At 52.6% G+C, this 24,720-nt stretch overlaps 11 protein-coding genes across 11 annotated transcripts; 4 read left to right on the top strand and 7 right to left on the bottom strand.

Moving 5' to 3' along the window:
• Positions 1–375: 375 nt before the first annotated feature.
• J4E87_009959 (uncharacterized protein) lies at positions 376–1,450 on the bottom strand (the record flags this gene model as incomplete). The annotated part of the gene is made up of 3 exons (XM_049381533.1): positions 376–562; positions 613–1,045; positions 1,093–1,450. 3 exons carry the CDS (start codon positions 1,448–1,450, stop codon positions 376–378), a joined length of 978 nt encoding a protein of 325 aa, XP_049228681.1.
• A 597-nt stretch (positions 1,451–2,047) lies between these two features.
• Positions 2,048–2,946, bottom strand: J4E87_009958 (uncharacterized protein; the record flags this gene model as incomplete). Its single annotated transcript, XM_049381532.1, has 2 exons — positions 2,048–2,281; positions 2,350–2,946. The coding sequence occupies 2 exons, from the start codon at positions 2,944–2,946 to the stop codon at positions 2,048–2,050; spliced, it is 831 nt and encodes a 276-aa protein (XP_049228680.1).
• A 362-nt stretch (positions 2,947–3,308) lies between these two features.
• J4E87_009957 (uncharacterized protein) lies at positions 3,309–5,515 on the top strand (the record flags this gene model as incomplete). Its single annotated transcript, XM_049381531.1, has 4 exons — positions 3,309–3,612; positions 3,666–4,414; positions 5,026–5,392; positions 5,484–5,515. 4 exons carry the CDS (start codon positions 3,309–3,311, stop codon positions 5,513–5,515), a joined length of 1,452 nt encoding a protein of 483 aa, XP_049228679.1.
• A 508-nt stretch (positions 5,516–6,023) lies between these two features.
• On the bottom strand, positions 6,024–6,947 carry J4E87_009956 (uncharacterized protein; the record flags this gene model as incomplete). The annotated part of the gene is made up of 1 exon (XM_049381530.1): positions 6,024–6,947. The coding sequence occupies one exon, from the start codon at positions 6,945–6,947 to the stop codon at positions 6,024–6,026; it is 924 nt and encodes a 307-aa protein (XP_049228678.1).
• Positions 6,948–8,109: 1,162 nt separating this feature from the next.
• Positions 8,110–8,669, top strand: J4E87_009955 (uncharacterized protein; the record flags this gene model as incomplete). The annotated part of the gene is made up of 2 exons (XM_049381529.1): positions 8,110–8,215; positions 8,269–8,669. The coding sequence occupies 2 exons, from the start codon at positions 8,110–8,112 to the stop codon at positions 8,667–8,669; spliced, it is 507 nt and encodes a 168-aa protein (XP_049228677.1).
• A 316-nt stretch (positions 8,670–8,985) lies between these two features.
• Positions 8,986–10,399, top strand: J4E87_009954 (uncharacterized protein; the record flags this gene model as incomplete). The annotated part of the gene is made up of 2 exons (XM_049381528.1): positions 8,986–9,799; positions 9,954–10,399. 2 exons carry the CDS (start codon positions 8,986–8,988, stop codon positions 10,397–10,399), a joined length of 1,260 nt encoding a protein of 419 aa, XP_049228676.1.
• A 549-nt stretch (positions 10,400–10,948) lies between these two features.
• On the top strand, positions 10,949–12,977 carry J4E87_009953 (uncharacterized protein; the record flags this gene model as incomplete). The annotated part of the gene is made up of 3 exons (XM_049381527.1): positions 10,949–11,354; positions 11,403–11,632; positions 11,682–12,977. 3 exons carry the CDS (start codon positions 10,949–10,951, stop codon positions 12,975–12,977), a joined length of 1,932 nt encoding a protein of 643 aa, XP_049228675.1.
• Positions 12,978–13,365: 388 nt separating this feature from the next.
• Positions 13,366–14,670, bottom strand: J4E87_009952 (uncharacterized protein; the record flags this gene model as incomplete). Its single annotated transcript, XM_049381526.1, has 1 exon — positions 13,366–14,670. One exon carries the CDS (start codon positions 14,668–14,670, stop codon positions 13,366–13,368), a length of 1,305 nt encoding a protein of 434 aa, XP_049228674.1.
• Positions 14,671–14,973: 303 nt separating this feature from the next.
• Positions 14,974–16,690, bottom strand: J4E87_009951 (uncharacterized protein; the record flags this gene model as incomplete). The annotated part of the gene is made up of 4 exons (XM_049381525.1): positions 14,974–15,604; positions 15,652–16,054; positions 16,104–16,483; positions 16,533–16,690. 4 exons carry the CDS (start codon positions 16,688–16,690, stop codon positions 14,974–14,976), a joined length of 1,572 nt encoding a protein of 523 aa, XP_049228673.1.
• Positions 16,691–18,987: 2,297 nt separating this feature from the next.
• J4E87_009950 (uncharacterized protein) lies at positions 18,988–19,524 on the bottom strand (the record flags this gene model as incomplete). Its single annotated transcript, XM_049381524.1, has 1 exon — positions 18,988–19,524. The coding sequence occupies one exon, from the start codon at positions 19,522–19,524 to the stop codon at positions 18,988–18,990; it is 537 nt and encodes a 178-aa protein (XP_049228672.1).
• Positions 19,525–21,060: 1,536 nt separating this feature from the next.
• Positions 21,061–23,313, bottom strand: J4E87_009949 (uncharacterized protein; the record flags this gene model as incomplete). Its single annotated transcript, XM_049381523.1, has 3 exons — positions 21,061–23,083; positions 23,139–23,208; positions 23,307–23,313. 3 exons carry the CDS (start codon positions 23,311–23,313, stop codon positions 21,061–21,063), a joined length of 2,100 nt encoding a protein of 699 aa, XP_049228671.1.
• Positions 23,314–24,720: the final 1,407 nt, after the last annotated feature.

Below are 24,720 nucleotides of genomic sequence, written 5' to 3'. Positions count from 1 at the left end.
ACACCTTCACCAGGGCATGCATCGTGCACAGCAAGGCAGATGATCGGCGCGCCTTCGGCTCCGGCCCGGTCAGCTCAGTTTATCGATTCGGTCCCCAGCCCCCATCACCGACTCTTATGCAGCGACTTGAGCTGACTTCGATCCAAGCTTGGGGCCAGTCACCCTTGGTAGAGTTGTCCTGGTAACAACGATGATCACAAATTCCAATCGCTCCTCAGATATGCGGTATGATACGAAGAGTGGCACGAGTGGTTTGCGATAACGGTGGCCCGACTACTATTCTGATATGTAACAAAGTTTAGTACACCTCAACCATGCGCAACGTCAAATATATACAAGAAGAACTTCCATCGCAGGCCAACTACGATCGACAATCTACTCTCCAGAAGGTCCAGCAAGTGTGGCGCCTGGCCTGATAGGAGTGCCAAAGTTCGGCGTGCCATCAGCGTTCCAGTTGACCTTCTGCGCCATCGTGTACCTGTTGCCGTCGCAGGCGCCAGTCTGAATAGCAGTAGCGTGGTAAACGTTCCATATCTCTGTGCCATCGGGACTGGTGAAGAAACTATATTGCGGTCAGCGTGGATGTCGCGCGGTATCGACTGGTCAACATACCCGTTGTGACCTGGCCCGTAGTTGCCGTTGGCATTGGTGAAGACAGGCCCATCGCTCTTCTTCCAGCTCGCACTGAGCGCCGGGTCACCCGAGCCATTCCAGGTGAGCAGACCCAAGCTGTAGTTGGGTGTCCAGCAGAAGCTTGCCGAGTAAGCGATGTAGGTCTTGCCACCGTGGTACATAGCAACTGGACCTTCTTGCACAGGGCTACCATTGGTTTCCCACGACTCAGTAGGTGTAGAGAGGATCTTGGTAGCACCAAGTTTGCCAGGCGAGATCATGGGTGCGATGCAAAGTGATTGAAGGGCGCCGGAGAAGCAAGACCAGGTGAAGTAGTTGCCCCATTTGCTGAAACGAACGATGGAGCCATCGATACCCCATACGTTGGTCAATTGGGAGAGGTAGGTGTATGTCCCGAATGGGTCCGCACCACCTGCGACTGTTAGATTACTCATCATCTATACGATGAAACATTCTCACCTTTGAGCACATAAGGGCGCTGGAGGTCCAGGTTGTCGGTACCACTGCGGCCGGCAGTATAGTAGATGTACCATGCACCATCGAGGTAGTGCAGCTCAGGTGCCCACATGTTGCAGCATCTGTCAGGGTTCGAGTCGGTCCAGACAACCTTTGTCTCTCCTGTCTTCAAGCCTCCGAGCGTCTTTGCTCTCGTGATTGAAAGGTTGGTCCATGTCGTCGTCATCATATAGTAGTAGCCATTGGTGTAGGCGATGTGAGGGTCTGAACCATCCTTTTGTTTGAGTGGGTTGCTGAAGCTTGCTGCGCTGACGAGGGAAGAGAGTGCGAGCACACATGTGCTGAGCGACTGGAGGAACATCATGGCGGTAAAGATAGAGGATGAAATCTGCAGTCAAACTGTTGTTTCTCAATGTGTTTGCAACAGTCCATCTTATAAGAAATCTGACATCGCACTTGATCTTGAGCCGCAACAAGATTGAAGGCATGCGCCACAACCCCAGTTCTTCCGTCCACGACTTACATTTTGTGATCACCCGGCTTTCCACGAATGACCACCATGACTTCCGAGAAGCCAAGATATCTCTAGCGGAAATCTGGGGTGCAGCGCAGAAACTAGAAAGGACTAAAGGAGCGGACCGCTGGGCTCAATGTCTGTGGAAGGCTCCGATTGGTGCAAATGAGTGTGCGCATCGGGCAGCCTTCCTCCCCACATGTGGTCCTTCCTCATATGGACTACGAGACTTCTATCACGTGTGTACGACTGATGCCATGTGGGGATGGAAGTGCTGTGTAGTTGTCGCGAGAAGTACACGAAGAGGTGTCGGGACTTTGGGGCTGCATTGTGACGCCGGTGCAAGCAATGAGCCGCCGGGTGCCGATGTGCCGAGGTTCCTTCCCGTTTTGCGCCAACCCTCATCATCTCCTGCCTGCCGTCTAACCCCATCTACCCCATACTCTAGCCATTGACACTGGCACTCTTTGGCATACCGATGCCCACTGCGGCTGTCGCGCCGGCATCGACAGGCAAAACCGCACCCGTTATCCATCTCGCATGATCTGAACTCAGAAAGGTTACAGCGCATGCTGCGTCCCAGCCATTGCCTTCTGTACCCAGCAAACTTCTCTTCTTTCGAGCTTCTCGGGCTTCCTCGCTCATGCCACTTGCATACATCATGGGTGTGTAAAGCATCTGCCTCGTGTTAGTATGCTGCTATGTCGCAGGAACGAAGGACGTACGCCCGGACAGACACAGTTCACCCTAATGCCATCGGGGGCGTGATGCGCAGCCATCGCTCTCGTCATATTCACCACCGCACCTTTGCTGGTCGGATACAACAGATGTGGTGTGCCGCCTTTCAGTCCAGCCACGGAACCCATGTTGACGATGCTGCCTTTCGTTTCGCCTTCGTTCTTTTGCATGGCCGGTACACAGTACTTCGTCATCTGCACCATGCTGCTCACGTTGATCTCAAGTCCCTTTGCCCATGCCTCCATGTCGACATCAACTGCCGTACCTGGTGCACCGCTGACACCTACGTTGTTCACCAGTATATCCAGCTTGCCGAACTCTTGCATTGCTTTATCCACTGCTGCCTCGCAATCGCTGGCCCTGGTAACATCGGCCTGGATTGCAATTGCTTTTCCGCGATGCGGTTTTGACGCTGCCATTTCCGCAGTCTTCTGCGCCCAGTCCATGTTCAAATCCAGGCAGAGAACATGGCAGCCCTCATCGGCGAGCATGATCGATATCGCACGGCCGTTTCCTATTCCATCACCATCGCAGCCTGCTCCAGTTACGATCGCGACTTTATTTTTGAGGCCACGGGACGGAGGCTCTGACGGTACTGTAGCCATTTTTTCGACCTAGGTATATGACGATACTTCCGGCTGGTGTTCGCAGATGACGATTTGGACCACGGAGTTCAAAAGCAGATGCACATAGTCATCTCCGGGCCAAGAATACTAAAATCGAAGCGATTAGGTCAATGGTGGTGGGTCAACAACAAGCAGCCCCCCAAAAAAGCAAACATGATGTTGGTGGCATGCATGTGAGGACCTCGGTACATTGCGGGGTGACGCTAGCGACCGGGCGCAGATATGACGAAGGGGACTTGACGCGTCAATGCTAGGCTCGTACGAAGTTTGGCTACATCTCGGATACATATCGCTTCAAGCCCTCCACTCAAGGCAGCAAATCTTTTCTCATCAAATCGACAATGGACTTCTCTCAGTACGGCGGACCGTCAGAAGAATGGTTGGCAGTGGAGAAGACACTGCCCGCGCGAACTTTCGACATCTCGTTGGATCCAATCGTTCTGCGTAATGCGGTCAATTCTGAGCGAGAAGCACGCTCTGCAGAGGTGAAGCAATTGTTCGCACCACATGTCCAGACCAAAGATCACGCCATTCCGACCCGCGATGGCTCAACCATCGAAGCTCGAACCTATCGATCCGTGAAGAAGGATGCATCCGAGAAGCTTCCTGTATACCTGTACTTCCACGGTGGAGGCTTCATCTTCGGTAACACGTTTGGCTTGTGATGTATCAAGGTCTGTTGGCTGACGATAAGACAGGATCGCTGAGTAGCGAGGACCCGCTATGTGCGCAGACCGCGATCAAGACTGGGGCTCTGGTGCTGAATGTCAACTACCGCCATACACCAGAACACATCTTCCCAACCGCCTGGAATGACACTCATGACGCATTCGTCTGGCTGCACAAGAACATCGACATGCTCGGAGGCGATCCATCCCGAGTCCTCGTCGGCGGCATCTCAGCAGGCGGCAACCTAGCTGCTTCCCTGACTCTAGAGCAGCACCTTGGAAAGAGCGAAGACATCGCAGGTTTACCCACAATAGCCGGCCAGATCCTAATCATCCCAATGCTTGCCCACCCAGCTACCTACGATCAAGGGCCAGGCAAGCTACTCAACCCCTCAACCTCATCCTACGTTGAGAACGAAGATGCACCGGTTTTGCCGAAGAAAACCATCGACTTCTTTACCAAGCTGCTGAAGATCGGGGATGTAGATCTCAAAGACACGAAGATGAATGTTGTCAATGCGACGGAAGAGGAGGTCAGGGGTTTTCCTCCTACGGTGTTTGGTATTGCTGGCTTGGACCCGCTGCGCGATGAGGGGCTGTTGTTTGCGAAGAAGCTGTCCGAGGCTAATGTTCCGACGTCTACTACGCTGTTCAAGGGCGTTCCGCATGGTCATAGGCGCTTTGGGAAAGCGTTGAAGGCGTCTGAGCATTGGGATCAGTGTGTTGATGAGGGTATACTTTGGGTGCTTTCGAAACCGGAGGCTACAGGGAAGTTCGATGTGAGAGTACCGTAGTGCTCACGCGACTACAAGAGAACTGTTATGTCTAGTCGGGATGTTTTCATGTTGTACATGCCGTGTGTGCCCGCCATTGGTCTCGTATAGGCGTCCAATGAGCTCGAATCGCTTAGCTAAGAGGCACAAGACACGTCACACTTGCCCTTGCCCAGCCTCGACCTTCTCAGTGATACAAACGCGTGCCACCCTATAAACATTATTATCCGCATACTAGCGACCCTAGTCACAGACCAATGCGGCTCCTTTATATTGAGTCCAATGATGCTCTCGATCCTACCCTACAGATCTCGTTACATGAGGTTAGAGGAGAGATTTTACCCCGATACGCGATCCTTTCGCATCGATGGCGTTGGCAAGAAGTTCTATACGATGACATCGCATCCGCGGACCGCAGTGTTGCACGAAGCAAGAAGGGTTACGCGAAGCTTGAGATGGCGTGCCGTGTTGCGCTTGAACACGGTTTTAGCTATTTATGGAGCGATACTTGCTGCATCGACAAGAGTTCCAGCGCCGAGCTATCAGAAGCCATCAACTCGATGTACAGTTACTACACCAATTCAGCGTGGTGCATTGCATACTTGGACGATGTGGAGCTCGGTGAAGATCGAATTCTCTCCAGATCAGCTTGGTTTTCAAGAGGGTGGACTCTGCAAGAGCTAATCGCCCCGCTCAAGTTGACTTTCTACGCAAAGAGCTGGAAAAAGATCGGCACAAAAGCTGATTCGTGCCATCAAGTCTCTATAGCCTCCAACATTGATGTGGAGGTCCTGAGAGACCGCGAAGCCATCAGTGCTATGGGCGTATCGGAGAAGATGTCGTGGGCGGCGAGCAGAGTCACAACGCGACCGGAAGACGAAGCGTACTCCCTAATGGGTATCTTTGGTGTGAATATGGCAACTTTGTACGGAGAGGGTAGAAGCAGCGCTTTCAGGCGACTACAACTCGAGATCCTGCGGACAAGTACTGACCATTCTCTTTTCGCCTGGGAGTCAGAGACAGTCAACGGCGACATGCTAGCGCCAAGTGTGTCGTGCTTCTCTAACGGAGCAAGCTACGAACCATGCGAGTATCCACCCGGTCTAATTGATCGTCTAGACCCGATGCCAAATTACGACATGACCAACGCGGGACTCCGCATACAGCTGCCTTTGAGACGTGAGCCAGAGCGCATAGGGCTATACTCTGCATTTCTGGCATGCAGGCGCAAGTTTGCCCCTGAGTTCCCTGTTGCCATATACATCAGCCGATTCGGCGGGTCTTTAAATTTCCCTCGCTTTTGTAGGGAAGTCCTGTATGGTGAAACCCTGCACCTTGAACAGCGACTGGGGTTCCAGAATGAATTACTGTATGACTTTGGGTCTAAGCCAATATGGATTGCAGGTGAGAACCATCTACCAAGACAGCCCTTTGAGGTTGCATACCCGCTCATGTATCCAGACTGGTAGTAATCGCTAGGGGTCTCTGCGGCTGGAGTCGCGGTGGTGAATAGTCTACGTTTCGTAACTAAAAGCTCCATCACGACGTCAATATGACACTGGGGTGGAAGTCGTATTCCAGTGTACCTAGATATTTGTCTACGAGCGTAGTGCGCTCAGTATCTAGCAATAAACTCCAGCACACCCTTCACAAATGCCTCAGGATTCTCTTCGGCAATATAATGCGCCGCCTCCTCGATCGTAACCATCTCCGCGCCTTCATGATACTCGTTCGCCATACCGTCCGCAGACTGCGCCAGCATAAACTTCTCCCCATTCATAAGCATCGACGGGACCTTAACCTTCCCATGTTCAGCAACCCAAGTCTTATTTTCCTCAGCGTCCTTCTCAAACGCGCGATAAACCTCCAAACCCGCCCTGATAGCACCAGGTTGCGAATAAGCCAGGGCGTAATGCTCGAGATCAGCGGGCGAAATGGCCGCACTGTTATACGAGATCTTATCGAAGAAGTGCTTGAGGTATTCTCGCTCTTTGCCCGCAATCAAGAACTCCGGTAAATCGGGTACCTGGTGAAAGACAAAGTGGAAGACGTCGGGTGTGCCTTTGACGTTCTCGTAGCACGAAGTACCGGGTAGCGGGCATTCACCCCAAATGACGCTAGCTACATCCTCGGGGTACCGCGATGCGTACGCGAATGCGATCATGCCACCGATGTCATGTCCCACAACATGAATCTTCTCCTTGATACCGAAGTGCTCTTGAACCAAGATGTGCAAGTCTTCCGCCATCTGCGTCTTCTGGTAGCCTGTCAAGGGTTTGGAAGATTGTCCTGCGCCCCGGTAGTCGGGCGCGATGACGCGATAGCCGACCTCTGATAGCGGCGTGATCACATGACGGAATTGGTATGATGTCTGAGGGAAGCCGTGGATGAGGAGTATGACACCTTTTTTTCTCGCCAAACGTGGTGGTACGCATTCGATGTAGTTTAAACGGATCTGTTCGTTGGATGTCGTGGTGATTGACGCGATTCGTTGATGCCAGCGCGAGCTGTCGATGGCTGGGGATTGCGGGAAGGCCATGATGGATTGATGGTTGAGAGATAGCGGGTCTAGTATGAGGTAAAGAGGAAATATATGTATCCGTTGAACTGCATGCTCTCATGAGAGGCCGTGAAATGATTTGTAAGGCATGACGCTCTGGCAGCGTCATGCCCAGCCTCGAGGCGTGCGGATTGGAGCTGTGAATACTATTGGTATTGTTTTCCACCCCATCCAACGACTTCTTCCTAGAAATTCGATACGCTTCTTGGCTTATAGATGTCTTCCTTAGGTCGGAGCACCATGGCGATTCAGGCGTTGTCCTTGAAGTGATGGTCTCAAAGACTATTCCGTTTCAGGCCTAGCTTCTAAAGTGTTGATACCCAGGTATTTCGACAATGATCTTGTTATACAGAATGGCCATTGCAATGACACCTGGATTTTGAAATGATTTGTCCGACGGAAAATTGTCTACGACGCGCAGTATACTGGCCGTTTGGTGCTGGTCTGTCAGACTTCTACTGCGCCATTGGGGAGTGGCGTCTGATGCTAGCTTCGCGGCGACGGCAATCCGAATTGTGCAGTAGTTCGTCCGGTAACCCGTCTCTTATCTCCTGGAAGGTATATCCACTATCCGGGTTTGATGAGCGGCTCCATCTCTCTTCATGTCTCGGATATCTTGAGTCAGGCCGAACGCTATCCTTTGCGCGATTCAGTCAGGATGCCGAATTACATGAGCATGGAACCCAAGAGGGTAAAGAGTAGATTTAACAGAGAGAAGCATTGACGCCTTGTGGGAGCAAGAATGAAGGATCGGGATTAATGGAACATCTGAAGATGCGCATGCGACACGCTAGAAGGGTTGCCCCACCCTTTGCCGTCTTTGCCTGAGATCCGCCTGAGGACCCTTGTCGACATGACCAATGAAACCGCGCTTGGGTTGATGCCATTCTGCCGGAGACGTGCAGCTGCGGTAACGTCTGTCGCATGTCGTTCCTGTATCAACGCCAACTGTATCAGGCCAGTAACATGGCGAAATTCACCCCCGCAATGCCGCAACTTTCCTCAGGTGCGAAAAGCAACCGGCGCGTATCGTAGTAATCAGGACGGCGACATGGCGATATATAAGGTCGCAGGGGATGACGATGCATCCAGCAGTAAACCCATCACAACCTCTTACGCCTTAAAATAACCAAAACCGACAATGCCGACACACGGAGAGAGGAACCTCGAGCTCGGGAACCAGGCGTATGCTGCTTCCTTCGACCAGGGCCATCTAGCACTACCACCCAGTCAAAGATACACCATCGGTAAGCACCTGCAACCACATTTCCAGCCATCGGCCGCTAACATGACGCGTCAGTAACATGTATGGACGCGCGCATCGATCCAACCGCCGCCTTTGGCATCCCTCTCGGAGCCGCCCACGTAATCCGCAACGCCGGCGGCTGTGTACACGACGCGTTTCGATCCATCGTCATATCGCAACAACTCCTCGGTACAAGAGAAGTCATCGTCGTAAAGCACACCGGATGCGGCATGCTCACATTCGACAACCCGACTGCGAAAGCCGTGGTTATGAAGAAGAGGGGAGAGATTGCCGCGAGGGAGGTGGAGACCCTCGACTTCCGGCCTTTCCGTGATCTGGAGATACAAGTCAAGAAGGATATACAATGGCTGCGGATCAAAGCGATCGAAGAGAACATTCGGTTCAGTGGGTGGATCTACGATGTCGAGACGGGGAAGACGACGAGGGTGGTGTGAATTGCTTGGAGGACATGATTGAGCTTGCGATATACCCATAATAATGTAACAACATCTTGTGAGTCTTGCCTGCCAACGTACACATCAGCTCAGGTGTAACTATCGTGATGTGGAGTTGTCGGTGCTCCCTGGCGCCTGCCCAGGTGTGTAACAGTCAATACCTACCTTTCCTCTTATGAGCTAGCGGCGTGGCAGCCTAACGCCCTGTCAACTTCCGCGACGCCCTTTATCTCTGCGCTCATACAACAACAAACCTCAATTTCATTGCATTCACTCACTCACACGCACTTCAAGCAGCCAAATACACTGATCGACCATGAGCTCCAAGAACGCGTCGCTTGAGGGCTTACCAGATGAGCTGGTGCAGGAGATAATCACACATCTCGACGCCATTCGCTCTTGCGACACGCTCTTCAGGTTCACCAAACACCAGAAAGACGTGGCGATAGAGGCAAATCGTCAATCCGACAACCACATCCGCAGGCTGGCCTTGTACAGTCTCTGTCTGACATCTCGTTGTCTAAAGCGAATGGCTACCCCAATCCTGTACGCCTCGTTCATAGGGACCGCCGCCGAGCATGGAACCAAACCTCTCCAGTTGTTTCGCGAAAGAATCTTAGACTCCTCTGACTCGGGTGAGGAACTCAACAAGTATCTGAAGTACGTGGAGATTCGACGCATGGACAAGAAGTGCCAGAACGACAGCATACCTCCGCACACCGTTGCACAACACTACCTTACCATGCTAGCCGACGTTGTCAAACAGGCGGTCAACCTGCAACACTTGTCGATCGAGAATATAGAAGACCATGAGCGATCCTTCTGGAGACACTTGGTCCCTGGACGGGAAACCACGCTTTCGCCTACGCCCAACCCAGGAGCCGAACATGTTTTTAGCAAGCTTCAGACATTGTGCGTCAATACAACTCTCCAACACTACGGACTCCACGCCGAAACCATTTCGTTTGATCAGATTTGCTCCGTGGTATCGACGGCGCCCATGCTCACCGACTTCCGAGCGCGTAGCGTCGTGGCACGACCGCCAGCATCGATGCCTCAGCTTGGCTTATGGAAAACGCTGCAGCGCCTCGAGATCACCGCATGTCGTCTCGAGATAGAGGCGGTAGCCAGTATTCTATCGGCATGTGAAGGCTTAAGACATGTTGTCTGTATATGGATGCCTCTCGAGGATTTTGAAGGGTCGCCATCCGACCTGTACGCCAGCCTGTTACGTCACGCTTGAATCCCTACATCTTGATATTCGTGAAATCATGTTCCGATCAGAGGAGGAGGCCTCGGACTCTGATGTAGACGAAGATTACGTAGAGATGGTACCGCTCAAACCTCTCGGCACTCTTCGACCATTCGAACGTTTGAGCAAGTTGGTCATATCTCAGAACTGCTTGCTCGGTGCTTCTACTCCGTACGCTGACTTTTCGAGGAACGCGCCTCCAATAGCCGAGCTGCTATCACCGTCTCTCACAAGCTTCACGATGCTGATTGGTGTTGAAAGCCAATATCGGGCGGGATACAAGAGCTTGGATACATCGACTGTCCTTCGGGATTTCGTCGCGGAATGCGGGGCATCTGATCTGAGCTTGGAAGACGTGAGTTTCCAAGCTGAGTTTGAGTTGTCTGCGGCGCCCAAGACTACGAAGGCGTTCCTTGACATTGGTGTGCGTTATGAGCAAGTATTAGAGCGGTACTGGGTCCACGAAGCCTTCAGGTAGAAGTTGTCGAATGGCTATGCGCTTTGCGTACTGCGAGTCGTTGAGAATACGATGGTTGGTGACAACATCAGGTACCGAAGGACACGACAAGCGCACTAGAAAGCATCAAACGACACTGTCAAACGCACAAATCGGGTTATATAAGCCTATGTCCTCCTAGTAGCCAAGCTTCGGTGACCTTGCGCGACGCGAATGCGGACATTCATTGGGACAGCTTATGTGGGCCTACATCCATTGCCGTCGATCTGACGACGTGATCTCGCCTTTACTTACTTGAGTGGTGGCCATTGCGGCCATAGACCTTCACGTACTAGCGCCCCTCACCAGGCGATTGTATATCCATATAAGCCTGACATTCTACTCTATACTTACACTTCCCCATCCTCCACCTTGATAGGCATCTTGTCGACACACCTCATTAGCCTTTACTTGCTCGAATACTCCTTGAGCCAGTCCCACAACAGCGGCATCATTTATCTTGACACTCAATTACGACAAGCAATCGATTACTGACAGTCTGGGCAGTCCTATCAACAGATATCCCTCAACATGGCGACTTCAAGCGACCAGGCCACCCATCTAGACATCGCGTCGCCCTCAGACATCAAGACCGTCGCTGCGAATACAGAGACACATGATGGAGAGATCAAGGATCAAGAGAACACACTGGACTTTAATCCTTCGCCAGTCGTGGCTAAAGTATCTGCGCCCGAGGCCGAGAAGTCAAACGACACCCAAGACCAAGTCGGTATCGAAGACTCGACAGGTGTCAAGACGGCTACTCTTGGTTCTCCCTTTCCCTCGCCCAAACTTGTTGCAGAGGACAGCAAGAGCAGCGGCTCTCTTGAAGACGGAGAGATCGTAGAGCAAGATCTTGACAATGACGTTGGAGCGATCCCTGTGACTGTGCAGGAGCAACAAGAGCAGCTTGATGATAAGGAGAATACCAAGCTTGGTATGTCCCACTCTCACCACTAACGTCATTTGCTAATGTAAAGAAAAGCGTCTCCAATCGCCAAGAAGGAAGTTCTTCTGGCATCGCCCCCTGGACTGCACGTTGAGGCCACCAAGACCGACGTTGACATCGAAACTGAGGACAGCGACTCCAAGACAGACACACACGCGAACGTCGAGGCGCCGAAGTCTTCGAGGCCAGCTCATAGTCTACCTCCGCACATGCGTCCTGACTTCCAGTCGCCTCCATCCCGCCTCTTCGGCCTTCAAGACCCGAGGGTAGGCCGCTCCACAAGCCTCTGTATGTATGCAAAACTAACGTATACAGCACATGATGTCGCCAAACGAGGTCAATCGATTCAACGACGCTCCGCGCGCCCCTCGCTCCCACTTCAACTCCCACGGATCCCGAGGAGGCGACCACGGCGATCGCGAACAAATTGTCCGCATGAACGCACAGCTCATGAAGCTAAAGAACGAACTCGATGCCGAACGCAACAAGGGCGTGCGTCTCCGCAAGTCTATCGAAGCTGAGCAGCAACAAAAGGTCGAAGCCGCCTCATCTGTCATGTTGACGAACCTCCTCCGCGACCAAGCCACAACCCTGACGCTCAAGTCCAAAGTCGAAGCCCGAGAGCGCGACCTCGATGAGCGCGAGCAGAAGATAACACAATTCGAAGTCTACCTTTCTGAAGGCCAGAAACAGCTTATGTACGCGCTAGAAGAGAACGGCGATAGACCGATGAGTGCCGTGCAGATGGAACATGCGCGCCGCGAAGCTGAACTCCATGCGCAAAAGGCCGTGGCTGATATGAACGGAAAGTTAAACATCAAGATCGAAGCACTCCGTCTCCGCGAAGCAGCCCAACAGATGCGCGAACAGAACTGGAAGGCTATTGCTCGCGAGCAACTTGAAGCAGAATTTGCGGACAACTCCATCACTCATGAGAAGGCTGATGAGGTTACGGAAGAGGCGTACAACGATGGGTTTGGTGCGGGCAAAGAGGCGGGTCGTAAGGAAGCACTCAAGGAGTCTCACCAGCGCGGTTTTCTAGAGGGATATGGCGCGTGTCATCGTACGCAGGTCGCTCTGAGTAAGATGCGGCAGGGCCTTATCGCGCGCGATGATCCTGAGCTGGACTTCCTGTACGATGCCAATCATCCGCACAACCTCTGGAACATCGGAGAGATGGTTGGACGCTTACAGCGAGACGACAAGATCGCGCTGACAAAGGAGGATGTGAAGAAGGAAACTTCAATCGAGAAGAAGACTCCCGCGCCTGTCCAGGAAGATGATGATCCCGAAGAAACCTCCAGGATAAACCGCAAGATCGACGGTCGTATGAACGGTCATACCAACGGCCACACCAACGGCCCTAACAGCGGTCATCCCAACGGCATCAACAGCCACAACAACGGCACCATGATCCACAAGCGCGAAGAACCCGCCATCAAGATGCCTCCTCCCCGCCCGACCTTCGCCGCCGAACTCCGCGGTCCTTCACTCACGCACAACGGACACATTGTTCTTGCTAACAACGTCGCGTCGCCTGTTGCCAAGGAGACTGGTCGTCCGATCATCAAGTATGAGGATGAGGGTGTGAATTTGATTGATCTCATGTAAATGGGGTCTGGTTGGGATGAAGGAAATCCGAGGTCTCATGAGTGGGGGGTCTGGAGTATGGAGATGAGTGGAGGCAGGAGATCGATTTAAAAGCTTGCGATTACATTATTGATATGGGATCGAATGACAGCGTTCGGGTTTCCGACATATGGGATGATATTAGAGATATATATGAATGATCTAGAGTATGTATGCGAGAGGTGATACAAGACTATATCACCATGTGCTTTAGCCTCCTCTTCTCATTGTTAATGACTACAGTAAAATTTTCTCTATTCCTTCCTCTCTAGTCAGACCATGTTGAATCTCTCCCGCCCGTCTATCCTTTATACTTTTACAACCGTCTGTCACACTTTCGAGAACTCCGATCTACCGTCTACACCGCCCATCAATCCTGCATAACACTCCACCCCTCACCCCTACCCCTCCCACCAAACCCCCGCCCACCCCTAACAACACGCCCATGCCCCCTCTCCCCCAACATCTTCCCCTGCGGCGCCTCAACCTTGCCAAACTGCTCCGCCTTCTCTTGTGCCTCCGCCGACAACTGCGGTCCATTGCTCTTCGCCTCCTTCTTCTCGTCTCCTGCGTCAGCACCCTCCCCATCCTTAGCAGGCCACTTCTTCGCGAAATCCTGCGCTCCACCCCCAACAGCCCTCATCTCTTCATCCACCACCCCATCCTCCCTCGCCGCATACTTTCCCACAATCTGCAGCAACTGCTTTTCCCCTTGGCCCTCCCTCGCCTTCTTCCACGTCTCAAACTCATCCCACCACCACCCATGCGTCACACCGTCTTTACCCAAATACCCCGCTTTGCCGTCCTCGTCCAGCCGCGCCACCCACGGCTTATCCACGATATAGTGCAGCACAGCGACCTGGTCATCGCGCCAAATATTCTCATGCCAATACCGCCACGTCTTGAGCGCATTCGTTTTCCAGCTCAAACTGCTCCAGCGCCCGTCGAAGGCTTCGTTGAGGAAATCCTGGTCGGGGAATTTCATAGCGCGTAACTTTGTATTGCCCAGTTCCTCGAACTTGCTCAGTACGAAAGAAGACAGTTCCTTGCTAGGCCGATAGAGAAAAGTGCCAGAGTTGAAGTTCGATAATGTGTATGGTTCCGGCTTAACCTCTGCTAGCTGATCCGGTGCGGTGAGTTTGGCAATAGCGCAGTTCTCTGGATTCCATTCCGCTGGGGCCCAGGAATCGTGGTCGAGGTTGCAGACGCAGGTGTGTACGGCCATTGTACGCATGCCATCGCCTCCCTTCAAATACTCGTCGTTTTCTTCGTTGAAGATCAAGGGCGAAGGGTTCGAGAAGATCATCATATCAGCATCCAACCAACAAATCCTCTCAAACCCCCCTCCGGGCATATCCCACAAATCGAACACACGTAGTTTCGTCCATGTATCGATGAAGCGCTCGGCGACCATGCCGTGTTCGGTTCCATCTTCTGGCAGGCGGAGGTGTTCCACGGGGTGGAGGATTATGTTTGAGTAAGCGGCTTCGGCTTTGAAGGCGTTGATGCAGGTTTCTGGTAAGGTCTCCGGGGTGTAGGTTATTATGAGCGGGGTGGAAGGGGAGTGTTTGTGCAGGGTGTAGGCGAGGAGGATTGCGCCGGCTAGGTAGCTGGGGCGGGTGAGGAGGGTTACGTAGGCGTTTTTGCCTTGGTTGGCATTTTGCTGGTCTGCCATTGTGAGTACCGGAGAGTTCTGCGACTCGGAGCTTTGGTTGGTATTGATGGTTCAGGGGATACTGGCAGGGATATCGTAAGGTACATGCGGTTGAGAGGTGTTCACAGGTCCCACTATGGCTCTGACGTCACGACTCAACAATCCGAGGCCGGAAGGCACGACGCTTCTTATCGCAATTGGGTTATACACATCTTGTGCGAAATGAAGAACGAGGAAAAGATAGTGTTACAGGTTCAAATTACGGGTATCTCAAGAATCCTACGTCGCGACGGCCACTCCTACATGCACCAATCGTGCAATCCCCTAAAACTGCTTCCCATCCTCTTTCGCCAGCGCCTTGCCCCAGGCGCTCTCGAACGGATCGTCTGACTTGATCTCTTGTACATCCTGTAAAGCGGCAACCTCAGGCACCACGCTCGGCGCTGTTAGCTCGACAGGAGCAGGAGCAGATTGACTCAACACAGCAGCAGCCTCTGGGCTTTCGTACTCGAAGTTGCTGGAGTAGACGACAGCAGCGAACGCCTCAAGACCACCAACAGCTTCGATAGCAGCTAGGTACTCATTGTTGGCTCCGGTACCGATGCTGTGCGCCTGTCTGCAGAATACGGCTAAGCTGTTCGCAACCTTGGCCTTAATGTCGTGTCCAACAATCTCCTGCACACGAGCGTGGTTATCAGAGATGGGCGGGATCTTGTAGGAGAGCTGTGAAATCTTGACGTCGACGAGGTGGGAGAAGGCAGCGTCGAGGAGCTGGGTGAGGACATGTGTGAAGGCAGGCGAGTCGATGAGGTCAGAGGTTTCGTCGATGAGGCGGCGGAGAGAGGTTGTTGTTGTGGGTGATGTGGACTCGGAGGACGAGGTCATGCCGGATTCGCGGAGGACGTAGTCTTCCTGGTCTTGCGGTGGGAGGAGGAATGCAAGCCACTTGCATGTTCTGTGAGGGGTTAGCGGGTGTCATTTGAGATGAGATGGGGGTCCTACCTTCGCTCTTCCTCTGTTGCACCTTCGACCCTCTTGCGCACTTCCAGGGTAAGTTCCGACAATCTCTCCAAGGTCATCTCTTCTCTTGGGTTCACAAGCCCGAAGACGTCCTTGACTGCGGTCCGTACTTTCTCGATGAGCTCTATGCATCCCTTGTGTAGTAGCCACCAGCTCAAGCTGAGGTATCTGCGATTGGTCTCGAAGTCGTTGCCATATGCTTGCTCGAAGTTGTCGTCGTCGTTGTTCTCCAAGTTGATCCTTGCGCCTTCGGTTGTCGACTGCGGCGCGGCTAACGATACGACGGAGGCGAGGTAGTTTCGGCGGCCGAGGAGGTTCAGTTGAATACGCGTAAGAAGCGTGAGGAGAGAGAGGGTATAGATAAGGGTGAAGGCGCGTGTTATGGCTGGTCGCGTCAGTATTTCATGTCTCAAGGCCAACATGACGGTACTCACAGCTGATCTTCATCTCGCTCCATAGCTGCGCCTTGCTCTTCTTGCTCTTCCTGTCCTCCCTGACCTCTGGGATAGCCTCGGTAGGGCCCGTGCTGCTGTCACCCTCTGTAGCGATTTGGCTGGCATGGATGAAGCTATCCGTTTGGAGACTCCAGCTCCGTGCGTCATCCTCAGTCGTGTCTGCTACACTTGGGGGCGCTGAACTGGCAATCTCGCTGGGTCCGACACTCCGCGATAGGCGCTCTGCCTTTTGTCTCTGCAGCTCTTCCAGCACTTGTTCGACGGGGATGGCATCGAGTATGTTCTCGGTCGCGGTGGGCAGGATGGCGAGGACGGTGAAGGTGCAGTCTTCCTGGTTCTGCTCGAAGCGGCGGCGTAGACTGCATTGTCGTTAGAGAATGTCATGTGATGGACACGGTGTAGGCGGACTTCTCTTTGGCGATGCGATCATCGCTCATGCGCTGCCTCGCCTCCCCGAGCTTGCCCAGGACATACTGCCCCGCCAGATAACCCGCGCCGAGCACTCCGGCGCCGATGGCAAAGTTTGTGCGGTTGCGCCTGAGCCAGCGACGCGTGCCTTGTATCATGGTGATGGTTGAGAGGGCTATGCAGCCCGCGTACTCGGGGGTGGAGCAGGCGTCGCGTGTGGGGAATGTCGGAACACGACCAGAGATAACGCTGCGTTCCGGAAGGTCACGGGTGCGTCAATGCGGCTATGCGTAGCGTGAGGGTCGTCGTAATCCAATTAATCGTGTAGCGGTAACGTGTATGCCAGATGTGCAGTCGTGAAAGAGCAATGTTGGCGTTCAGCTTCCAGCGCATGCGAGGTTGGTGTCCGGTTGCACCAAGCCTTCGTGATTGGGCCGAGGTCCATTGCCCTTTCGGGATAGGAAGCCCTGGCCGCTTTCCCCCAGAATGTTGTCATCACCAAACCGCTTTCAGTAATCCGAGTCCCACACATGCTGCAACAGTTAAGCTGTGCTTCATCATGGGAATTTCCTAATGAATCAATGTGTTTAGCCACTCAGGTCCAGTGTCCAAGAAATAGTTGCATTTTGGATTGAATAAACACAGTAGCAATGCATTCCTCCTCCGCTATGGCTCATTGTAGCCTGTGTTCCACCTATCACAATCGCAAGCTCCAGCGTCCGCAGCGAATGTATTGAGTTGGAAACTCAAAAAAGAAGCAACATAATACATCAAATCGTAAGGCGTGTCGTATATTCGCTATCGTTAAAACGTATGATGCGGTGATCAAGCGAGCGTCGTCGCTGTTGGTGTCGTTACTGTTGTCTCGGGAATATCAGGAGAAGAAGTCGTGCTCGCAATTGGAGAGGATGCCTCGGAGCTGGATGGCGTGGCTGATGCTGGTGTTCTGCAAAGACCGTCAGAAATTGTGCGCAGTATGAGGTGTTGTTTCGTTTGCTTGGCCGTGAGAAAGAAGAAGCCGGTCTGGACGTTTGCTAGGTATATCCAGCGACATGACAAAGGAGACCGTGGGCGGACGTGGGGTAACGTCCTACCAAAATGAAGATAAGGCGGATTCCACAGCGAGCATGCAACCCGCATACTAGTAGTACTAAGCCTCCTAGTCACGACGGCAACACGACGCTGGACCAAGGCCTAAAGGAGATGCCGGTCGGCCATATATCATTTGAGAGAAGGAAAGATGGTGAACGGAAAGGGAATGGACGGAGATCGACTGATGCAAGCATCTTCGTTGTCGCGTTAGCTGCTTACTTTTAGTGCATGAACGTACCCGCGTGAAACGAGAATACGAAATCCTCTGCATGACAGCATTTCCCCCTCTCCCCCTTAGTTCCTGGTAACTAAGGCGGGAGTAGTAAACCTTGGTCAGGCTAACACAATCTCCGCTAACCGCTCCTGTCCCTTTAGAGGAACGATGGAGCTGGATATGCTGGTCGTCGAGATTCTGCCCGTGGGTTGAGAGCCAGGGAGTCGATCCTGCAGTAGACATGACAAACAAAGGAAGCTTCTTGCATGACAAGAAGCATGCGCAAGATGAAAAGCTGTGTAGAGCACAGGCTCTATACGAAATCCGGCTCCACGGCTCGGTTAAGTACAACCCTAGAGTATTTGGATCTCTTGGTGGCCACAAGTTCCCAGGTTATTGGATGAGGTATCGAGAGCCTTTGAGGCGTGGTGATAAGTAGGGTCGATTGTCATCATGGCTTGATGAATGGCAGGAAACTCTAGATACTCGTAGAAGGTCACCTGGGGTTAGCCTCACCAGATAAGTAGTCCATGGATTGGTTCCACGACGGATCAAACATATTCGGTGGATACTGTACCTCTCTTGGAGAGAGGCCTGAAAAGGTTGAGAACGAAGATGGGGCCCCATTCTGATCCAGTGGATTGTTGTAGCCACAATCATTGGCCTGGAATGTCTGTGGCTCAACGAATGAGGTTTGGTTGCTCCATTGATCGTCCTGGCTGGTTTGTGGAGCCTCTGTGTACGGTCCAGTCATGTGGGAAGTTACGTACCCCGACATCCCTGATTGACTGTCCTCCTGCATCCCGTGTACCTCCTGAGTCCATTGCGGGCTGCCGGGTACTGTGTTCGACTGTGTCGTTGGTGTTGTTCGAAGAGGCCTGCCTTGCTGCTGCGAAAGCTCTTGGGTCTGCTGGTGAGTGCGAGCAGGTTCTTCAGTGTTGAAGGCGGTCATCGACTCTGGGAGTGTTGCGCCAAGTCTTGCAACAAAGTCTTAGTATCCTGCCCGCGAACGCTGACTCCTATCACGATCTCTTACCTCTGCGAAACGGCCTTTTCCTCCTGCAAGGGTTTTGCCATCGATACTAGCTTTCCGATGACATGGGTACACTACATCTTGTTAAATCTGCCCTATTATCGCATCAAATCGTCTCATACCTTGCCCTTTTGTCGCTTGCACTTGTCACAAGCACCGACCTTTCTCGTAGTCTTGTAAGCAGATCGTTCGGCAGGCGTCATCTTGCGCTTCTTTTTCGGCTGCGTTGCAAATCCATCCACAATACTGAATACGTGTTGTTGGCCAACCCCGATCTGTGGTATATGGTCATCTAAGTGTACAGGAGAGCGATACGAGCTGCTCCGTGACAGCGAAGGTGAGACGCTTCTTCGATGCGTAAGCGCCGCCAGTTCTTCGACACCTGGCCTAGAAGCATCAAGTGCTGATAGTGCCTGGGTCTCATATGATGTTCCTGTTGTCGACTCTGTTGATTCATGTTGCATCGACTCCAGTTCGAGCCTCAGGAAATCTATGGCGGCCATATGTTTGCGCTGCCGCAAAGTCTTGCACTGTGGGTACTTTTCTTTCAGGAGCTCGTGTAGGGCATCTGAGTCAACTGGCTGAGTAAATTTCATGCCTGCCCATGGCGGACTTGCGTCGCTGGTAGGCTGTGATCGCTTGATGGGTCTCATTCTTGTTCTCAGCTACGTTCAGTATTAGCAGCATGCGGACATAAGAATTTTTGTGTGACCATACTTGGAAGGAGTGATCGTGATTTGAAGGTTGGGGTTATGATTATGGTGGGTTTCAAGAGGAAACCGGGTGTGTAAGTAGCAGGCCGGTGTGGCCAGGGTATGTAGAGTCCAGATCCTCAGGCCACGACAAGGTATGTAGAGGAGATGCGAATAGTCGCACGGTGTCTAAACACAGTCAATTGGTCATTGGCCGGCCATAACGGCGTCCTGAACAGGCCAAAAGAGCCTACTTGCCGGTACCCGTCCGGGTGTATGTATCGCACGGCCCATAGTAGGCTTGATCATAATTCGTGCGGGAATCGGCATCGCAAGACACCCTCACAGTGTAACCTTCGTGGCGCTGAGTAGCGGGCGCAGCACGATGGAGGACTCTCTCGCTTCGAGAATGAGGCGCGCTCTATTGGTCACAAGAGCTTCAGCCTGCTGTCATCTTGGGCGCTCCGACTTCAATGTTGGGCAGCGATGCAGATTCTGTGATCAATAGAGATGATGCCCGCTTCTCAATGGTAGTTGTAGTGCTCGTATACATATAGCGTGATTGATGCGTCGTGATGCGTGCGAATCCCGCGGGAACGCCTTGAAAGTCGGGGACGCGTCATGGCCCCGTGAGCCCTGGTCAGCCTTCCATAGCAATATGGTAATGTAACGTGAGAGCACCGAAAGGATGCGATTGTCGACATCAAGAGTGAGGCATGTAGCTAGTGGCTGTTAGCTGGTGACATGGAGCATGGAACGATCGGAGGGGCTGACTGGAAGGCATGGAAGGAACGACAGGGGAAGACAACACTAGTGCAAGATCGGCTAGCCTCAAATCGAGCAGCAACACACCAGATGACCCCGGGAAGCCTCTTGCCGTTTACCACCACGCAACGAGCAACCGTCTTTATGATTATTCCTGCGCAGTGCATATCAGCGGTTTGATTCGAGTCATTGTCTGAGTCTTCCCACAGTAACAACATCCGCGCGTTGCTCACAGCGACAGTAGCCACAATGTGCTCCGGACGCTAATCATGGGTCACCCACGGTCTGAGTGATAGCCAAATGGGTGCAGCAGATTCGCGAGAGCAGAGTACTGGTTGCGAGCTTCAAAAAGGTTTTTGTCGTGTACATATTAAGCGATCGACCCTTCTACTGGACGCGTAGACGTGCGTAAAGTCAAACGATTTGCGGTAGGGGAACTCAGGAGAAGCCATGTTTGTCGACTAGTGTTAGCAACAGAGTAGTTGATGTAGCATGCAGGATAACATCTAGCAAGCGCTCGCGACGATGAACAAGCTGCTTCCAACATAGGCCCTTCATGCGGGGTAAGCACATGTCGGCAGTCACAGCGCAAGGCGGCTGCGAGAAAGTGCGCGTTGACGATAGAAAACCGTGGCATTAGTAAGAAAGCTACATAATATTATATACCCATGACTGCTTTTGCGTAGCGTTAGTGGCGCTATAGATTAGTTAAAGATCAAGAAGATGAGATCATCAAGCGTAGTGTGAGAGCTTCCTTCGCTTTCCCATGACATGAGTTGCACTGCGCACACTCGGCGCGTCATCATGAACCCACACATCGTAGGCCGGTACGTCGTCGTCCGACGAGTGGGTAGGCTGACGAAGGAACTCAGGCGGCGTCTCATATACGAGTATCGAATCGTGACCTTGATCCCCAGCCCATTGTCGTTGATGATAGACCTCAAGGGGCGTCTCGCTTACCAGAACGGAATCATGATCTGGGGGTGGTGGTAGATATTCGAAGTGTTCTTGCTGTGAGTAGTCGTTCGTAACACCGTTCAAGCTCGCTTCGGAACCCTCGTGGTCATCATCTGCATCTTCACGTGAACGATACATACCTGTTCCAGTCGCGCTTGTGACCGAGAGTGATTGACGCTGTCCGTTCTGATCGAATGGGTCACTGTTGTCGTATGATGGAGCCTGCAATTGACTAGCGAACTGTGCTGCTTCATGGTCTTGCATGATGGACGGCAATGGGGTATTTGCACGCCAGCGCTGGGACGAAGGCTTCCGCAGCGTGTCTGTAGGCTGGCGAAAAGCGAAGTAGCGTGAAGTCGTTGCTGGAACCCGACTTCCGCCGACCATGCCAGCAGCGACACTGTTCACCATAGACTTGGGAATGATCTCGACCAGATCATGGCTCGTTTTGCGAGGTTCCCAATCTACAATGGAGTCCGTATACATTTCCTCAAGGTCTTCGTGGTAGGAGGAGAACCAATCATGCGCAAGAGCTTCCGACGCTGTCATTCGGTCCTGTTCCTTGAGTATAAGCAGATTCTTGACAAAGTCTTTCGGTCGGTCGCCGACGCCGCCCCACGATGGATGATGCGGATCGTCCAGGTGACTTAGGTCACAGATTGCTGCAAGACCCATGATCACAGCTTGAGGATTCGTGTGGTACTCCGGGTGTCTGCGATCAGTGAACATTGTGTCTCCGGTAAGTAGTGTAGCTGCAATCGTGCCGATGGACCACATGTCGACAGATCTTGAGTAGCCGTGCTCGGCTGGAATGGCCCTATTGCGCTTGTGAATCTCAGGCGCCATGTACTCCAAGGTACCCACGAGCGAGAACATCCGTTGGTACTTGTTGGCCTTCGCTGGATTTTGGCTGCTCTTCCCTGGGAGAAACCTAGCACTGCCAAAGTCGGTGATGACGACGCGAGCACTGTCCTCGAGAGACGACATGAGTATGTTGTCCGGCTTTAGATCTCGGTGTACGACGTCTTGGTCGTGAAGGTGCTTGATTCCGTTCAAGATCTGGTAGATAATAGTCGCGGCCTGCAGACTGTCTATTTGGCCCTCCTTGTACTCGATGAAGGAGAACAAGTCGCCGCCTGTGACGAGCTCTTCGAAGATGTAGATGGTATTGTTACTCCGAAAGACTTTTTCGATGGTGATGATGTTCGGATGGCTGAGGTCTTTGAGAATGTCAAACTCGCGGAAACACTTGGTGACCCTGGTCGGCAGTTGCTGCTTCACTGACTTAGGATGCTTCGCTCGCTTCCCGGTAGGAAGACGTAAGTTCGACAACGCCAAGGTGTCATACATGTTGTCTAGTCGAACGATCTTGCACGCAAGTTGTCGCTGTGTCTCTTGATTGATGCCTACAAGGACTTTGCCATTACCACCTTCGCCGAGCAAGCGACCGGTGAGGAGGTAACGCGAAGCAAACGTTTGTCTCTCTCGCTCCTGGATGTCAGTCAACTTCACAAGCTCTACCGGCGTCCTCGAGCAGTAGATCAGGGTGACGGTTTCTGAGATGCGAAGCTCATCCCCTTCCTCTAAGAGGAAGGTACTCTTGGTACCCATCAGGATGCCTGCGTCTTGGAGCGCTGTGTACTCCGAGTTACTCTTCTTGAGGTGAGTGCCATTTGAAGAGATATCAGTTGCATAGACGAACGGTGCGATCTTGGCGATTGGGTTTTGTTCGTAGAGAATGCAATGGATGCGAAGATGCTCCCTTGAAATGGTGAGGTCATCGGCCCACGAGTAACGACTGTGGTAAGGATTAGAACAAACTCACAACACAGCGAGGAAGACAGTGCTCTAACCAGAGCTCTGGATCCCTCCCGAGATTGAACTGCTCATTCCCGCACACTTCGATCCTGCCTCCGTGCGTTCCTGCATGCGTTAGTCTGTTGATCATGAATCGAAGGACATCGACTCACCATAAGCACTATCACCCCCGACCTTGATCTGCAACCATGCCACTGCTTCACCTGCCATCGTAACACACTCCTCCGCCACCGATAACACTGCCCTGGAATGATGTTGGTAATGACGCGACTGAGGTTTGACGTAAGGCAGGTGACGCGGCGCGCGTGAACGCTTGGCGCCTGCCTCAGGGTTGGGCGCTAAGCCGTTCTAGCTAAGCGAGCCCCGCACCCACCTAGGTATTTCGACTCGCTGAGCTCCCACCTTTGTTCTACACTCACGACACTCATCTCGACAGCAATGTAAGTTCTATATCCCAGGCCATGGCGGCGCTGGCGACACTCAATTGACCGCAATGGTTGCTCTTCGAGTGTCCTTGCACCCGCCGGCGCCTCTACACTCTCAAGTGCAGCCGCTGACCTCATACCACAGCCCGCCGACAAGATGAGAGCCAAATGGAGGAAGAAGCGCGTTCGCCGTCTCAAGCGCAAGAGAAGAAAGACTAGGGCTCGTTCGTAAGTTCTACCACATCACCACCGCCTGCTCCCTCGCATCTAACAACCCCCCAGCAAATAAACGTCTCGCCCCTCAATCTCAGCATCACCCACCTCAGTTCTGAACGAAAATGATCACTGAACGACACGTTTCTACGCACAACCTTCCGACCGGTTCGCAACTCACTCTACTCCACCGCGCGATTCGGCCCTCAAGCTACGTCACACGGCGGACTGCGGCACGCGAGCTTTCAACTACTACTTCGGGAGGTGACGACTGTGCTGGACTGAGGAATGTTATGGAATGCTGGTCAATCGCCTGAATGGCACATTGGGGTTCTCTGGGAGTTTACTTGAACACGATTACGACGGTCCCTCTAACACCGGCTCGCTACCTCTTGTGGAGGCTTGCCTTTGACTGACACGTCGCCATGTGGACATGCGATAACGGAATCAAAAATGCTTCACGACAATATTGCTTCCTTTGTGCGTGATGTAACTTGCTATGACGTGATGCGAGGGCCTTGATATGATTCAATGTGCGCGAACCATGTCTTAACCGACAACTGTGTAAACAGACCACGCCGACGATACTGATACTCGCTCCACACGCCTGAGGTTCTAGACTTCTCACTTGAACCCTTGCATAAGTATACTCCAAGGTGATGGACAACATCAGAAGAGTTGAGGTTCATTGCGCCACCATCTCAACTGTTATGTTGCGTCATCACGCTTTCACTAGACTACGAATAAACAATAATCACCAAGTCCATGCGCATACTCAAGATACCAATATATTCAATCAAGTCCAAGTCCACGGATTTACCAATCCATGTGATCTCATTACTCCTACACCAAGCCAAGAAGATCGAAAGTCGCAATAACAAAGTCCAGCTAATATCATAAACCCCATCCCCACCTATCCAAAAACCCCATCCAACAAACCCATACCCATTACCCTGTCCCAATCTCCCATAGCTCCCTC

The sequence above is a fragment of the Alternaria ethzedia genome, assembly GCF_023757985.1.
Source record: "Alternaria ethzedia strain BMP 0044 chromosome Unknown scaffold_41, whole genome shotgun sequence".
In the NCBI taxonomy this organism is placed as follows: Eukaryota; Fungi; Ascomycota; class Dothideomycetes; order Pleosporales; family Pleosporaceae; genus Alternaria; species Alternaria ethzedia.
This window is presented reverse-complemented; position numbering and strand designations above follow the sequence as displayed.